This window comes from Cebidichthys violaceus, unplaced genomic scaffold, assembly GCF_023349555.1.
Source record: "Cebidichthys violaceus isolate CVI_PGR_0920_01 unplaced genomic scaffold, fCebVio1.0.p SCAF_14, whole genome shotgun sequence".
In the NCBI taxonomy this organism is placed as follows: Eukaryota; Metazoa; Chordata; class Actinopteri; order Perciformes; family Stichaeidae; genus Cebidichthys; species Cebidichthys violaceus.
This window is the reverse complement of record NW_027176307.1, coordinates 6,319,631-6,337,808: the sequence shown is the minus strand read 5'-3', so window position 1 is coordinate 6,337,808 and position 18,178 is coordinate 6,319,631. Positions and strand designations below refer to the sequence as shown.

General features: G+C 40.6%; 1 protein-coding gene across 1 annotated transcript; it reads left to right on the top strand.

Moving 5' to 3' along the window:
• The first annotated feature begins 6,386 nt into the window (after positions 1 to 6,386).
• tbx18 (T-box transcription factor 18) lies at positions 6,387 to 16,960 on the top strand. Its single transcript, XM_068708615.1, has 8 exons — positions 6,387 to 6,807; positions 8,192 to 8,354; positions 8,643 to 8,744; positions 10,215 to 10,386; positions 11,039 to 11,206; positions 11,959 to 12,023; positions 13,723 to 13,817; positions 14,258 to 16,960. Exons 1-8 carry the CDS (start codon positions 6,573 to 6,575, stop codon positions 14,797 to 14,799), a joined length of 1,542 nt encoding a protein of 513 aa, XP_068564716.1. The 5' UTR covers positions 6,387 to 6,572; the 3' UTR covers positions 14,800 to 16,960.
• Positions 16,961 to 18,178: the final 1,218 nt, after the last annotated feature.

Below are 18,178 nucleotides of genomic sequence, written 5' to 3'. Positions count from 1 at the left end.
AATCAAAGCCTCTGCATACACTCACACACACACACACACACACACACACACACACACACACACACACACACACACACACCACTCAGATTAAATCTTCAAGCAGTTTCACAGGTTTTGAGAGGAGAAAATGTTTTCACCTCTTCTTCGCTAGATGGAGAAAGTCATAAAAACAACACCTGTTCGCTTGTTCTCTCCTCATTCTGGCCGCCTCTTCTCTCTGTCTGTCTGCAAGGCAAAGAGGTAATCAGATGAAATGTTTTGTTGCTGTGTACATTTCCTTTTTAGCCCACTCTCATTCAAAGGATCTTAAAATGATCAGGCAGGGTTTGGAACGTTGCTCGAGGATACAAGCTGGGGTCAAACCTGCCAAGTTCAAGCAGCTTCAACCAGTAGGCCACCAATCACCCCACATATACAAATCATCCAGGTGGAGGCTATTAGATTAGCCAGATAAATATGTATGTGTTTGGGTAAATATGACTGGAGTCACTCCTGCAGAGCCACTGACTCTTTTGACCTGATTGAAGTTTAAAGTCAATTATATACAGCACAGCTACAAAACCCTTCTTCAGATTACCATTAAGGACAATTTGCATCATTAACTTCCCTCATTTAACTACATCCTTGGAGAGTGTTGTTGTTTTACATTCAGAAATATGGCAGTGCAGCTGGGTAGTTCATTAGGCAACCCCACCTCACTTTGGAACCAATCATTAGTTTGCCTGAAATCCATGAACATATGATTAATATAGGCATAGCACCAACAGAAGCACTGTTATCTTTTTATTGAGTAGTCATTCCTGTTACAGCCACAGGCAATGTGTTTTTACCAGAATACCAAATTAATCTATATATTTGTAATAACACCCAACTATCCTCTAGCTGCTTCTTCTCAGCACTGCCCTGAAAAAAATTCACATCTGGCTTCACAGTCTGTCTTAATAACTCCATAACACAATGTTTTGGGGTACCAGAAAATACATGTGGAACTTTTAAACGAGCACTAGACTGCATGTATGATGAGCCAACAAATAGGCTAGTCAGATGGATCACATGATAAGCCTCACCCCATAAAACAGTTAATTATATTTAAATATTCAAATTGTCTCCTAAAATGACAAAACAATGCCAATATTGTACAGACTGTATCATACGATCTTTTAAAATGGATGTTTTTAAACCATATAGTGTATATTGTGTCTGCTGTTTAAGGAGTTTGCATTAGCACATGGGTGTTTTGAAGGATAAATGCAAAGTTTGGGTGTAAATACCTTAACGTGATGGATTAAAAAAATATTACAAATGCTGCACAAAGACAAATTACAATTTTTTCCATTTTTTTATTTTCCACGATCTTCCAGTTAGTCCCTGTAAGTTCTAAACATTGTTTTTTGCTAGATATTTGATTAAACCCTCAGTTTAGCTATTGATAAAACATATTTACGGAATTGTCCTAAATGTATTTCAGTTTCATCTTGTAAAATAATGATGTGATAGGCTGTAGTGACAGACCTGCCTTAGATCAGCAATGCATTTCTTGATCGTTGAATGAATCCAACGCAAGTCAGCTCAACTGCAAAGAGTTTGAGTCTGTTTCTCTCTTTCTATCTGTGTGTGTGTGTGTTTGTGTGTGTGTGTGTGTGTGTGTGTGTGTGTGTGTGTGTGTGTGTGTGTGTGTGTGTGTGTGTGTGTGTGTGTGAGTGTGTGAGAGAGAGAAGCATTTTCAACCAGGGCAGGAGTTCAACTTGAATAACATCCGAGGCGCACAGAGGCCTGAATAAACGCCGTCACGACCAGAACCGGCTCGTAAAAAAATTCAATAAATGTCATAGATCCATCAATTCCTATCAAGCGCATCAGTAAATACCACGTTTTCAATGGAAGGTTAACTTTATGAAAGAGAGCAGGGGTCACTTCACTTGGATGACGAGTGACTCTGGCCAGCATAAGCAGGATATGCTCCTAGGGGCCCTGGCGGCTGTGAGCTTTGCAGTGTTGGCACAACCGCCGTAGACATGGCGTTCAAGTTATGACTTTCCCAGCGGAGCCATATGGGGATCCGGCAGTTCATGTCTGGGATTCGCCCCCCCCCAGGACTGGCTGCAAGGTTGATGGGGGAGCCCTGAATGAGGAGGGAGGCAGATGAAGCTGGGTGCTGCATTTCTCTCTGAATATATTCGTCCTCCTGTTGTTTGACTACATCTCTCCACAGATCAATAGCTCTAAGCTACCCTGTCCTCAGGAAAGATCAAACTGACACATTACAAAACTGTAAAGAGGTATCACTTCTGAAACCTTAAAAAGCCATAGCCTACATTACCACATGTGTAGGTCTCCTCTCTCTCTCTCACTATTTCTTTCTCTCTCTCTCTCTCTCTCTCTCTCTCTCTCTCTCTCTCTCTCTCTCTCTCTCTCTCTCTCTCTCTCGAGGCCCGCGCACGCGCACACACACACACACACACACACACACACACACACACACACACACACACACGCACACACACACACACACACACACACACACACACACACGCACACACACATTTCCCCGCCGCTCATGCCACTTCCGCCATAAAAGGCCTGGCAGTGATCCACGTGCCCATTAGCACGCGCTAAATAACTGTTAACAATGTATTACCCAGACTCCCCTGCTACGGTATTTCTACCCTACCCTTCAAAGCTCACAGGTAATTATGTCAAAGATTTTTAATAAACAGCCTATTCAGTGCGTGGTGGGTCACGCCTACCGTTAGAGTGACAAAATGGATTTTTTAAATGACACTTGAAAAAATGGGCCAGGCTCTGATTGTCTGAATTAAGTCCAAAGGTCATTAAAAAACGCCTTGATACACGCGCACCTGCACGTGATCGTTTCATCTCGGCTGTATAAATTGCATTATGAAAATATAGGGCCTTGTATATAATCATAGGACTCAATAAATAGTCATAGGCCTGTTATTCAACTGGAGTATTATCTGTTATAAATTAATTCGTTATAAATGAATTGAATTCAATGTCTTAGTGGTCCTGATTGTTTAATATCGCACACAATGCTGGTTTGAGGCTGTAAATCAAAGCAACATTGAAGCTCGAGCCCATTACGCTCGTCTCCTGTAAACTGTAAATGTATATGTACATTTACAGTTTTTTAACAAAAAATAACCTATTTAAAATTGTCCATATACGGATTAAAGGCTGCGCTAATACTTAATTTACGTTTTTCAAATAGTTCATCCAATCAAGTTCAAGTGCTGACGTTTTGAGAATGTGAATACTGACACAGCAGTAGGCTATAAGAGGGTCTCACAGCCTGAGAGATATCGATAAAATAAATATAACCTATAAAGGCCCATGGTGTTGTTTTCCAGTTACTAATGTACAAAACGGTCATCACAGACGAAGCACAGAGCGGTCAGACTGCTTTGACAGCCTAACAGAGCGCGTCCCAATGCCTTTTAGATCCAATGAGAAACACTGCAACACAGAGAAGGAGACTTAGTGTATATCTATTTATAGGCCGATATAAACGTATTCCTCAATCCCATTGCCATGGTCATCTTCGCCATATATAAGCCTTACATTGTTTTAGATGCTAGATAATATACGATCTCAAAAATGACTTTATGTGGAGTCATAAACAATACAAGTTGTGGACGCTTTAGTGAGTCAACGTTTCTTTATCGCTTTATTCCTGGACGGTTGTGCTGTGTTACTTCACAGCCTGATCCTTCGATAATCAATCTTGGAGATGATTATAATATTATAAATGTAAGCCCATTAAACATCACGCCAACGGCAGATGGCACAGTGTTCTCTAAGATACAAGAACCAGTGCACCTGCTAACGAAAGAAAATAAGAATCAACATAAAAAATAATTAGTTACAAAAACAATGATTTTATTACAAAACGCGTGCAACTAAGCTACACTAGACATCGTTACACCAAAAATGTGTTTCTTGGTGAGGACTGATTGGAACCAACAGTTCATATTATAATGAAACTGCACAAAATAACAGTAATGCAATTAAAGTGGTCGGCCTAATGAGACCCAGAGTTCTGGTGTTGAACGAACCATTTATCCAAACTGTTAAAGGCCACGAGAGGTGAATGTATATGAAATATGATTTAATTATTGTGTCTCATTACAAATAGATAATAAATTGTGAAATATAATTACAATAATTATGGTTGTTTTTTATCATTATTGTTATTTTTTTGTTGTAATTTCTAAGATATCGACACATATCAGATACAAATTTTTTTCCCTTTCCACCAAATTATAATTTTATACTTATGATACAATTTGAACATGACGAATGCCTTTCATTTTATCTTAATTTTGTTAACGATGGTTATAAAGCTAAAAATCCTGCGTACACCTCAATTTAGTCATATTTCATTATAACAAATAAAAGTTATTTAGCTAAAATATGATTGAAAGTGGGTTAAGATTTTGCTTTATAGGCTAATTGTAAAACGTAATTCACTTAAATGTAATGAAGAGGAAATTGATAATAATTCACTTTGTACGACTAAAAGTTCTCTTTTTATCAATATGTTTTATTGTCTGCATATCACTTTAAAAAGCAAACAAATTAGTTTTGAAAGTGTAGAGGCTATTTATACCAATGGCAAGATAAGTCACACAGCTAGGCTTGTGTTTAAGCGAAATTTCAAACAGAGCGTAAACAATTGAATTCTCACCGAGTCATTAAGAAATATGACATTCTTAAATGCCCACGGGAAGTGAAACACGAGGATTTTGATCTGATAACCCACGCGGATATTTGTAGGGACCTTCCCCATGACGTCCAATCATTTACATTGAATTTATGCCAACAAACGATGGAGACGTGTTGTTTATTTAACCATCAAGCCACGAGCGGCCTTGAGCTGTGCAGTGATCTTAGAGGAAGAAACGTTGCTTAAGTAATTAGGAAACTTCGAATAATAGTGAAATCCTGATGTCACTATTAGCATTAACGCAATCAAATACACATTTTCTGTCAACATTTAAATAAGGATCTAAATACACTTTGCTAAGTAAGAAATTAGCAGATGAATTAAGGCATCGGTTGGGCCATTATTATGCTAAATACTGCATATTCATGTTACATATTATTGTTTTATTTTAATCTGTATACGGGTTCTTAAGAAATCAATAAATCAGTTTAGAAAACCGCACGTGCGCACAGCCTCACTGCCCTGGTTATTTATAGCCAGGTTCTCCTCCTCCATATGTTACAGCCTCCACGCACCCGCACCAGCTCGCATTCCCCGCGTGACCACACGCTTATTTACGCCGCCTTTAAAGTGTGGAAGATTAAATCCAAACATACACGGAGAGATTCCAACTCATCTCTCCACCCCCTTCAGCTGGTTGTTTAGATCTACACCTCTCTGATCCTGTAACTATAATATCTTAATCATACGGCCTATAATACATTCATTTAATTTACTGATTCAAGTGGACGTTGGAATATGTTTTACTTACATTTTCAAACTAAAATATAAAACAGTATGATAGTCTGACTAATTGTCATCAACTAGGTTCTGATAGTTGTATTTTAGTGCAGTACAGCTTCTCCAGCGATGGTAACCTACTTTATATTTTCATCAGAGAGATGTTGTGTTGTTTCAGTGGACTGGAATTTGTTTGCACTTTGAAGTCAAGGATATGTTTCTAATACTTCATTACATACACTTTTGCCAACCCATATAATGTGTTTTGTGTTATTATTTAATACAGCTTGTGATACAATGTTCATAAAGCAGAGCTTTTGTTGTGTGGGGCTGTTTCTGCTGTTTGAAACAGTGGGGTCGCTCAATGGCTCACACTCACATTTCATAGCCCGAGTTCAGAATTTTTGTACGTCTTTTGAAGGGCTCAAAAAGGGAAAAAAAACAACAATATTTGAACATATATCATGGGCCGGTGACCATATGGGGCTAACCAAACGTATTTTGTAATGATTATAGAATGCACAACATGTTTTGAGACATGTGAAACCGTGGCATTCTTTAAGGAATGCTCATTTCCAGGATGGGGACCACAAGTGGCCGTCGTGCCACTTGTGTAGCCGACATGCAAAGCATGTTGGGCCGGTGTGTGAAAATGCGCGCAATGCCCGAGCGAGACGCTCCTCGCTCTCCGTCACCTGAAGACATGATTCATTCACCAGCTCTACTTTTACCTCATAAGGCGGCACGAGCGGCCCCCACAGCAGCGGGCGGGACCAGGAACAAAGTTCCGGGGGGCTGTGATTACTCGTGATTGGTTGCTCCGTGTTGTGATTGACAGGTCCCCTTCTCCGTCTCGCCTCTAAACTCCCGTTGTTGACACTCTCCAAAAGTCTCCACAGCTCTCAAGGATAACGGAGACATTATAACAACTCGTCCCGCCCCCGTGTGTTTCCTCCGCTGTCCGGCTCGAGGACGGACAAACCGCCGCACCAGAATCCCTGGACCGTCATCGTGGAGTCTTTGTTTTGTCTTTTGAACTGTTCTTGCTCCCTGCATACTCGTGACACCGTCTCCTTCCTCTCGTTCCTCTTTCCCGAGACCGAGAGAAATGGCAGAGAAGCGGCGAACTCCGTGCACACTGAGTGTCAAGGCACACGCATTCTCGGTAGAGGCACTGATCGGAGCAGAAAAGAGACGCCGGACGGCCGGAGAGGATGCCGAATCCCCCGGCTACGAGGACGGAACTGATGTCGCTGATCTAACAGGGAGCCCGGGGCTGCGAGCCGACAGAACGTGTACCAGTGACCGGGGCAGCGAGGCAGATTGTACAAGTGACGGATCCCGTAAGTAAATAACAACAAAAAAGTCCGTCTATAATAATGATACAAAATAAGTTACTAAAATATATATAAATAACAAATTTCTTAAAATAGGCCCTTGAAATGGCACCATCAGTCTACCAAATTAGTAGCTTATTAGCACCCAATACTAAAGGCTAAAATAAACTAAAAGTGCCCATGCATGTTACATTGAGCCGTACACTTTGTCATTGTTGTTGTTGTTTTTTTACTGGTAAACAGCTTCATATTTAATAAGCCCTGCGCATTCGATAGCCTACCCTACTATTTTTTTAAGGAAATTACTGATTTATGCACTTACCTACTCGGTGACATTTTTGATAAGAAGCAGCATTTTGTTTCTCATCAGGATTATGACGCTCTCTTCTGCTTATTGCTGATAATTCAGTAATACATCGCAAAAGATCCAGATTATAAACCAAAACAATGATAGACTCTGGTCAGAGCCTCACATAGAAATGTGATATCATATTGTGGCCCCGGTCTAGTAAATGCAAAATGTGAGTGGTGCGAGCGTGACTAATGTGAGGCGCTTTATGGGCTGTGTTGCAATCATAAACACGCTAATTAGCACCGTATAAACGGAGACCGATTATTACAGAAATCGTAATACGGACCGGCCCTGACAAATTACGGTTTAAATCTGCTGCACCTTTAAAATGCACTTTGCTGTTGGTTTGTCTTTGTGTCAGTTCGGCTCGTTAGGCCCATGTCTAATGTCCATAAATGTCTAACTGGCGAGGCCTGTGTTGAATAGCGCAAATAACAACAGAGGCGAGACACATAAACACTGCTATTAGTGTGTCCTGTAAACATATCCTCGATATTAAAACATATTTAAATTCAAATACTCCACGATAAAAATCATCATAAAGATCCTACTGGACTTCAATTTGAGTTCAGTTGTGAGCTTATAGTTACCTTACACATTTTCTTCTATATCATAATACGCTATGTTGTATATAAATAACTGTAGGGTGATCTTAGTTTAAAGACACATACACATACAATTCTGAGTTGTCAGTGTACTGAAGCGTGAGTTTAATGAACGTAATCCCATAATCATTTTATCTCACTTGTAGTGTCTATTAAGACTCTTTCGTGGGCGTCTATTTGTAATATAAAGATATAATAATGTACTTATTAATATAATAGTTTAAGTCATATTTGGGCTATATGTCAAATGCAAAACGTGCTTTGTGCATTTGGTCTTGATTATTATAGGACTGTGTAATCGGGAATAGTGCTGTAATGTTTGTGTGCTTTTAAAATATCTTGACATGACAATATAGCTCTGCAAGCGACTAATGCTTTGCTGGATGGCTTGTTACTCTTAAAAACGTGTTCATCTCGTCTCTTTGCTGTGCAGCAGAGAGCGAGGACGCGCTGCTGGAGAGCCCGCATCCCCCAGCTCTATGCACGGCGCCGGTAACCGGCAGCGGAGAGGACACCCGCGTGGACTTGCAAGGATCAGACCTGTGGAAGCGGTTCCACGAGATTGGCACGGAAATGATCATTACCAAGGCTGGACGGTAAGAGCAGGAGGGGGGAAAATGACGTGCTCAGAGATTGTTGAATTAAGGAATTACACTGCGTTGGGTAAAAAACAAGTGTGTCTATAACATATATACAAATATGATAAGATATTTATTAATGAGATAATAGCCATGATAATGGAAAACTAGCGATTATTATTATTATTATTATTATTATTATTATTATTATTATTATTAGGAAGCAGTAGTTACTGTGTCGTAAATCCTGATCAAAAGCTGATATGAAATCTCCAATGCAGATGATTTATTTGGTTTTCCTGTCAGGCGGATGTTCCCCGCTATGCGTGTGAAGATTACGGGCTTGGACCCACATCAGCAGTATTACATTGCCATGGATATAATCCCCGTGGACAACAAGCGCTATAGGTAAAACGCACAAAGCACGCGCACATACAGTACACACGCACACTCACACTCCATGCCAGTGATACAAGAAACCTTGTGACCATGAAATACATATTCAAATTATATTTGACAAAAGTCAAAATTAAATAAAAAAATGTGATAGTGATATCAAAGTGATACATAAACTGTAAATATAAGATATAGTAAATATATAAATATATATATATATATATATATATATATATATATATATATATATATATATATATATATATATATATATATATATATATAAACAAAGCTTAAAATATACAGGGCAAGTGCTTGTCCTATAGAACCGGAATGTGACAGTCATTGTAGTTAGCATGTATTCTTAATATAGATTGTTCCTGGGACAACCTACGTTTCTAAATTGTGCAAGGCAAGTTCCGTCTCCGCAAATGGCGCTTGGCATCGGACGGTTGTCACGGCGGTTTTGCCGTCCCTTTTGGAAATGGCCTTTTTGAGGCCTAACTTCTCCACCCTACAAGGCTAAAAGACGCTATAATGCAGAATCAAATAGCTCGTCATTGCAGCGGCATTAATATCGTATAGTCTTTGCACAATACACGGTCTACCAATTCAAACTTTCAAAACCGGTTACACATTTTAGCGGCGTGGTGGAGTGATGCGTGCCCTCCTAGGACATGTCGGTCAGTCCGACAAGATTCCATACAGTACAGTGGGTTACCGAAATGTGATGCCCACGTGCACGCGCAGCAGAGCTGCAGGCAACAACGCGCCATGGAGGAAGGAGAGTGTGCAGCTTTGTATGCCAACCAAACGCTTAACAGCAGGTGATGAACACACTTTCAACCAGATGAGGAACTAATTAGGTTTGTTTCTAGCTGAAGGCCGTTTGACTTACAGCCTACAATATGTATTCACATCGTTATGTATTCACATTGTTTCACATCGATTGAATTGCATATACCGAAAATAGTAGGCAACAAAATAGCTTTAGGCCTGCTTTAACATGCAAGTGGACATTTCACTTGACTGGCGTTTAACATCTTTATGGCTATCAAATGTAGCACACAAGAAAAATATGCTTGATCAGAGGTGTTTGTTTCTAAAAAAATTATATATATATATATATATATATATATATATATATATATATACAAAAAAATTATATATATATATACACTGTATATATTTCTTTTTGGATATAAGCCTACATATGAATTATGCAATCAGTTGAAAGCAGTCCAATCAGATTACAATTCTGAGTTAAATGAAAATGACAACTTTGAAAGTTATAATGTTACATTCCCATGACATTAAATCCTCTCTCTCGACTTTTAAAAACGTTCTCGATATGATTATTGCTGATTATATTTTTCTGGCATTTCTTCCATTGCATGTGAAATGGGGGCATAGCAGGATTAAACATTGCAAACTGTTTGGACATTCTGTTCATTCACGTCCCTGTGTGTGTAAATTGTAAAGGTACGTGTACCACAGCTCCAAGTGGATGGTAGCGGGGAATGCGGACTCTCCTGTGCCACCCAGAGTGTACATCCACCCAGACTCCCCTGCCTCAGGAGAGACGTGGATGCGTCAGGTGGTCAGCTTCGACAAACTTAAACTGACCAACAACGAACTGGACGACCAGGGACATGTAAGTGCCACACCGAAGACTGCCAGTACAATATTTCTGTGATACTATTATATGTCTGTGATAGTCATGAGTACCTATACTTACCTCATTGTGGCCTCTTTAAATAAATTGTATTTTATCCCCATTATTATATAACTATATAATCTAATATTTTGATTTAAAACTTTTGTTGTGATCATTTTACTACTCTTCAAGAATCTTTTCAAACTGTAAATTATATCATTAAAAGTCCAATATTAGAATACAATAAAGGCCTGCAACTGAAATTTATGTTGGATTTTGTAATATTTACAAGAAATATGATGACAATAAAAAAAGAAATTTCAATTCTGAAATTATTGGTGTGTGCAGGTGCATGTATCAATCAATCAATACATTTGTATTTGTTCATTGCATCTCGCAACTCAATGTATACCTGTGTGTAAAACATAGAAAACGTTGAAACAGATGAGATCAAAGACACATATAAAATATGAAGTAATTAAAAAAAATAACCTTTCAGACAACCTTACAAGACACACACGCTCACACAATGCATTTCTGTGTCCAGGTGTGCATTTTCATTACCCAACAATCAGGTTTTATAGCTGTGAATAGCATGACATGTCATGTAATTTAAGCCTGAAAGAGTAATCTTTCCTTCCCTATTCAGATCATTCTGCACTCAATGCACAAGTACCAGCCGCGAGTCCATGTAATCCGCAAGGAGTGTGGAGAGGAGTTATCCCCAGTGAGAACCATCCCTGCTGGGGATGGCACCCGTACCTTTGCCTTCCCTGAGACCGTGTTCACCACTGTCACAGCATATCAGAATCAACAGGTACAGCTGACCTCCACACAACCACATTTCTTCTTAAAACCAAAGCCGCCTTGGTCTGGTGTGCATTTTAAAGGCAACTTATTCTCTGTGCGTGTGTGTCAAAACAGAGGGGGAGAGAAAGGTCCCGTGGTTTTCCCTGGTGTTTTACTAGATCAACCATGGAAACACTTATTGGGCCGAATGTTAAAAAATGACATCGCTCACATAAGTTGAACTTTTATGTGCTTTTCAACATTGTTTGAGCATCTCGTATTTTTTTAATTTTGCAGAGCAAATTTCAGTGCTAGTGTCTTCAATGAAGGAAAGCAACAGTTTTTTTCTTGATTTTTATACTGGACCAGTCAGTGTGCGCATTAAGTAGACTGTTAGCTGGGGTTAGCTGGCCCACAACCCATGATGGCTGAAGTCAGAACAAGGTGGCGATGCCTATAAAAGTCACCTTGGATGTGGGTCACAGAGCTTGGCCTCAAACACCACCCACAGCTCCATGGCAGCCCCACAGACATTAAGTATCATGCACACACATATAACATCACATAAATGTACAAGGAAACAAACAAGTACATACGTGTATTCCCACATATATTAAACATATACAAACAGCACAGTTGGCACCAAACTATGCTCATTAATGCATTTATTAATAGATTTGATTAAAATATTATAGACATAGACAATCTTCCATTACACAGTATATGTTATCATAGACTTTGTAATAACAATTTTCTGAGTCTTATTTATTTACTTTTCAGATTACAAGGCTGAAAATTGACAGAAACCCTTTTGCCAAAGGCTTCAGAGACTCTGGCCGAAACCGGTGAGTTCAATTCAACCACAGAGATTTTCACATTATCTAGTGCATTATGGGTAATGTGGGATGCATGACTGTTAAATTCTGGCTAGGTTGTGGTTTTTGTCACAGCTATTTCAGTCTGATTTTATGGGGAGCAAAGCTTTGTATTTATTTTTATTTTTTCTGATGGAAAATGTGCAACAGCCTCCAATTAAATCTGTCCTAAAATTGCAGAAAAGAAATTGACTAAACTCAACAGACGTGGCAGATGTTATTTAGATTCCAGCATATTAAACGATGCATTTTCATTTAAATTTGCTAACTTTAAAGGCACATTAATCCCAGCAACTGCATAGTTCTAGGCACATGCTTTGAGAGGGAAAAATCTAACCTCGGCTGCAAACCTAAATGGGGCGTCAGATTCCAGTCGGCCTCGAGAACATAAACATCAACAGCAAAATAATAAAAGTCAAGGGTGTCCTGAAGAAAATCTGTATAAACACATTTCTAAACATATATAAACACAGCATTAAAACAACACAGCAGTAAAACACCAACGGTCTGCAAACAGCCACTCCCCTGAGGCCTCACAGAAATCATTAGAGAGAGGGGAGAGAAAGGGGCAGAGCAAGGAAAAGAGGAGGAAAAGGAACGTGTGAGACCAAAAATTTGAGAGGGATGAAGGTAGAGAACAACAAACTGGATAACCTTGACGGCTGACCCTATAAAAGTTAAACTCAGGAAGGCCGAAAAATAACCTCCCCTTAAATATTACAGGAAGAGTTAAGCAGTTTGCTAAGTAAACTTCTGCTCTGATAGGCTGCTTTGGAGCAACCGCTCAGGGCAGCTTGTCTAAATTATCACCGTGGCTACAACCCTGCGGGGGGGCGGACTTTTATCCTCACGCTAACAAGGGGTAACAGAGCATTCGCATTACCCCGCCACAGCAATCCCTCTGCCCCACCTAGAGGAGGAGGGAGACGCAGATCGGGGGGAAGGGGAGTCCCACCTCGTAAATCCTTGCTGCGGCTTCCTGCTCCTTCGTCCTGATTCGCCCGTAAAAGCCGTGTGAAAGCAATTACCTCCCAGCACCCGGCTTGCAGCAGCCAATCGCAACGTGGCGTTTATGCCCCTCATTACCTGCGGTCTCCATGGAGATGGCAAAAGAGGCCCCACGGGCAACTAAGATAGCCGCCAGGTGGTTGGCGTAATGTGAGGCATGCTGGCAGAGAGGGGCTGCAGCTGCATCAGTGACTATGCGGGGTAGAGAATCAAGCCGATTCAGGGCCAGATTCTCCCTTTCCAACAACGGTCAGCAAAGCCACCATATTTCGATGGTTCTAAAGATTATCTTGCCAGATTTTCTGTGGTGTGAGGTATGTTTACAGTATAGTTAGAGTATCTGCTCTAAAGTACATCCTGGTTGCACTGATTTCAAAATCGCAAATATTAAACATAACAACATAATATATACAATTCGATATACCCTGATGTAAAGGGGGAACCCCTGGGACAGCCGAGGATCAAATCATTGCTCTCCACACCCTATAGGAACAAAACCGTTAAGCTTATCATTACATGCTGCTATGTGTGGGGTCCCTCACATCTGTTAGGATTTGAAAAATCTTTTAGTGTTTGTCAGCCTTAAAGAAATTGAAAGACAAGGATGTTCAGTGACGTTGATGTATGTGTGCTAACTTGTGCAGTTATATGTGTTTTACAGGATGGGTCTGGAGGCTTTGGTTGAGTCTTATGCATTTTGGCGTCCATCTCTGCGAACACTCACATTTGAGGACATCCCAGGCATTACCAAGCAAGGTAGAGTTAACTAATAGGAGTTTTCTGGATTTTGAGACTAAATCAAGTCATCCAGCCTAAATGTCTTTGTCTCCCTACCTCCCACCTCAACCTCCTACCAAAAAGGTTTTGCTAAAACGTTTGTTATGTGCTTCTGACAGTCGCACATTGAAATGATTCCCCTTGCCACAACTCTACCTATAATCATAGGTGATGTTTTGGGACATCCCAATCCAACATCCCTGATAATGCTGGTTACGATACCTTATCTCAGTACTGATCCAAAACCCTTGCACTCTTTTTCCAAAATTTTGGACCCGCACACCTCACTGTGTCAAACTCATTAGAATCATTTGATGTTTACCTTATATCCCTAGTTGAATTTGAACCAACATACAATACAAAACAATTTAAGCAGATATAGGTTTCGTTTTTCAATCTTTCTGATTCTGTTTTCATAGGGATCCCAGGAGCTCATGGTGCAATCGGAACATCTTCTCACCTACTCTCCACGTCCCAGTGCTCCTCATCTTTCCAGGTTTGCCCTCTCAGCCCGCCTGACTACACCTGCAGCCGACCCACACACCCTCTCCATCGTTATAGCAACCCCCCGGAGTCATTCCCCCCTCCCAGAGGTCCATCAGCTTACGAAGGTGAAGGGTTCTGCGCTCTGCCTCTCCCTGCTTCTCAACTTGGCTATCTATCCAACCCCAGCCCGCAGGGTTACGCTGGGCTTCGTCTTCACACACCACCTTACAGCCTGTACGGTTACACATTCCCTCCCTCACCACGCCTCGCAGCCAGCCCTGATAAAATGGCCACCGCTGCTGCTGCCAATCATCAGAGTGCCTTCCTTGGCTCGTCTCCCAGTGGGACTCTAACGGACAGTCTGGGTGTACTCAGTGGAGGACAGCAGGGCTTCTTGTTTAACTCCCGGACTTTAGGACTGGCAGGTAGCCAGCCGGGAGGTGGTGCCTCACAAGTCACTGCCCACATGGGCTGAATTTGACTCCAGACATCTAGGGTTGTCAAAAGAAAAAAACAAATGACACCCTGGAATGGGTGTAAGTTTCTTTTGGTTCAGAAAGTTCTACGAATTTATCATCCATGTGCTGAACAAGCATCAGGCTGAATTGTGGACAAACAAAGAGGAGAGACAGATCATGCAATTGCCTCTGTGCACAAAATAGTTTTCTCCTTTAACTGAAGGAAATATTTTTACCAAGTTCTTATCTCTCAAGTATCTTCACTAAGATGTGCATGTGCAGGTGCAGTGGCCACTAGAAGGAGAGACATCCTGCAGTTTTGGATAAGGGGTTCAAACGATGTGACCCAGTGACTGAACTGGAACTGAATATGGATTGGGAAGAAACTGGGCTGGCCCAGGCACCCCAAGCAAGCACTTCAACACCTGGCAGGACGCCCTGAAGCAGTTACTATTATTATCGCACAGAATTCTTTGTTGCCTCCTTGATCTTGCCTACTTTGGATGGAGTTACTGAGCACTACTTTTGAACTTATTTTATAGTACACATTTTGATTGACTAAATTCCTTTTGTCAATTAAATTTGTTATCATGACATGCCTGGCGGTGTTCTCGATCCAGTCATTGGAATAACAAACGTGTGAGCCATCTAGTAAATTGCACTACAGACAGGGCCCTTTCACCACTCAGGCTAAAAAAAAAAACTATTACACACAACATCAGGAGCCTGTCACATATTGACATGGTGACACCATGACCATAAGATGACATGGGAGACGTCCCAGTGACAGTTATGGACTGGCAAGGTTAAAGCTGTGGGAGAATGATGGATGATGGACTAATCTACATCTTCTACGTCTGGCTTGACAGACGTTTTTTTGATGCAGCTGTTTGTCAGGCTGAAGTACATCTTCCCTTGTGTGACACAGACGTAACTGTACATGGTGACTCTGTACATAACGAGGGAAAGGCGGGCGCAAGGAGACATGTGTATATACAGGGCTACGTGACCCTTCGCACTTAAAAACCCTAAAGCACCTGCTTCTGCTCTTTTGACTGGGTCAGGTACGCAACAGCCAACCCTGAACTTGACCTAAAAGCTTTTCTTTGCAAGCACGCGCTATATGAGCACGCTCTTTGCCTGAGGACATTAACATGTTCTGTGACCTTTTTGAGCCAAATAAAATATATCTATTCATGTTAAATGTTCATATGTCATCAATATCTTACTAATTTAACCGATTTCATTCATTTTTTCTATCAAGGTGTGTGTGAGTGTACAGTGCTTAATATTTCCTTGTAAAAGAATGAACGGAGGACAGTATGTTTAAGTGTTAGCATTCACGTATGTGCTTGTGGTATTGAGAATGTGCATGTCTGTGTGTGATAAATCAGTGAAAGACTGGGGTTGCAAACTGCCATGCAAACTAATACCTAAATGTGAGGGTGCACATTTGTGTAACAACAGGTGGTTGAGCTGTGTGAACCCCCACCACCACCCCCACAACAAAGTCATACTACGCTGCAGAAAGAATATGCAGATCATTTTTCAGAAAGCTGTTTGCTGTCACTGAGGCTTTGCACACAACTAAAAACTCAGAACTAAGAACACAAGACAAAACAGAGACATATTTATTTTGTACCTCATACACTAAATACATTCTGAAAAGAAAACAAGACAAGTGCTGCACCTCATCTCTTGTAATAGCTCATAGTAAAGAGCCTTTAGCAGTAAAATAATAATGTAATACAGGAAATAAACTTTATCAGCTACCCAAAACTATACAGTGTTGTATCTTTATATCATTACTGTGCAATAGAAAGATGATGAAAAACTACAAGTGGAATTCTGAGGAGGTCCTTAAAACACTCTCAAAGTACTGTAGTTAGGGGACTCTATCCAGAATACAAGCCTTTACTTTGTGTCAGCCTCAAAATCCCATTATCTCAATACAAAGGAGCTCAAAACAATGGTATAAGATAAGCTATCTTGGATTCAGCAGACTAGATTCTGGTATTCAATTATATGAGACCATTATGAAGTGTGTCCCCATTTACTTTGGGTTTCTAAGATGCAGGTGATTTTTTTTCATGCTTCCTGGTGTGCAGTCCAACATTGTAGAGCTGTTCGTAAATCTGCCCTTCACGTATCATTCTGTTGAATGTTCATCTGTTTTAATTAAAGGTCTTAACTGATTTTTCACCGTATTCATCCCAAAAGTTGCAGACCATTTGCTTCCCCCGCTCCTCTGCCCCTACCTCAGTCCTGTCACTCTGAAGGTGAGAGGTGCTGACGAGAGGAGCACATGTGAGGGGGGAGAGAGGACGGAAGGGGGAAGGAGAGCTTATTTTAGAACCAAGGAATGATTGGCTTGTTGTTTCTGAGTGACAGGGGACAGGGTACATCCATACCACACACACACACACGCACACACAGGACTACACTAATGTTCGCTGAATCTCCTTCACCCTGTCAATTCATTTAAAAACCTAGCTTTTCTAGGAGTTATCATTTGAAGAGGATATATAAAATCTGTATAAATCTGCAGAATTTCTGAGGCTTCAATTTCCTTCTCTGTCCGTTATGCAAACAGTATATACATATATATATATATATATATATATATATTCACACACAGAGTGATTCTCGGCTTAGGTGGGGACGTTAACACTTGTGTACGACCAGGTGCCGACGTGACAGATCTGTCACTCTATCCGCCTGAAGGGGGAGGACCAGAGGGGGAAAGGGAGAAGAGAGGGGGATTCAGCAGAGAGAAGGAGCAGTGTGTTTCTAAGATTTGTATGAAGTTAAAGCAAGCCTGTCGATTTGTCAATGGTTTTTCCAACCTACACTCTAAACGTGTAAAATACTGTAAAAATACAGGCAGCAGAGACGGCTGTAATTGATTTTAACAGTATCTTACCGTATAATGAATTACAGTATGGGATATTAGAATAACTGGGTTTTACGGTGATTTTACAGTGTATGCCAGCAAGTTACCGTAAAGTTACAAAAGGTCATAACATCTGCTACTTTTGCACTTAATTCCAACAACAAAAGTAGAAAACACAAGAATTCATATACAATACAATATTGCCAAAGTTTAATATTTGTCCTCAATCATTAGCTGAGTTTGTAAAACAAAACTTATTATGAACATTTGTATTCCAAAACTAAAGAGGATTTGTAATGAATCAGACCAAATTAAACATTTTCTGAGATGTTCACTTAGATGGACACTCAGTATCCGTTGATAAGCGTCACTTGACCTCGGCTCCTCATTTGACCTCCACATGGCTGTGCTCAGATGGATGAACTGAAGCTGTGCTGTCCAAAGTCAAGTTCAGAAACAGCTGATAACATCTTGTCACTCAAAAATGATTAGTGGGCTATGAG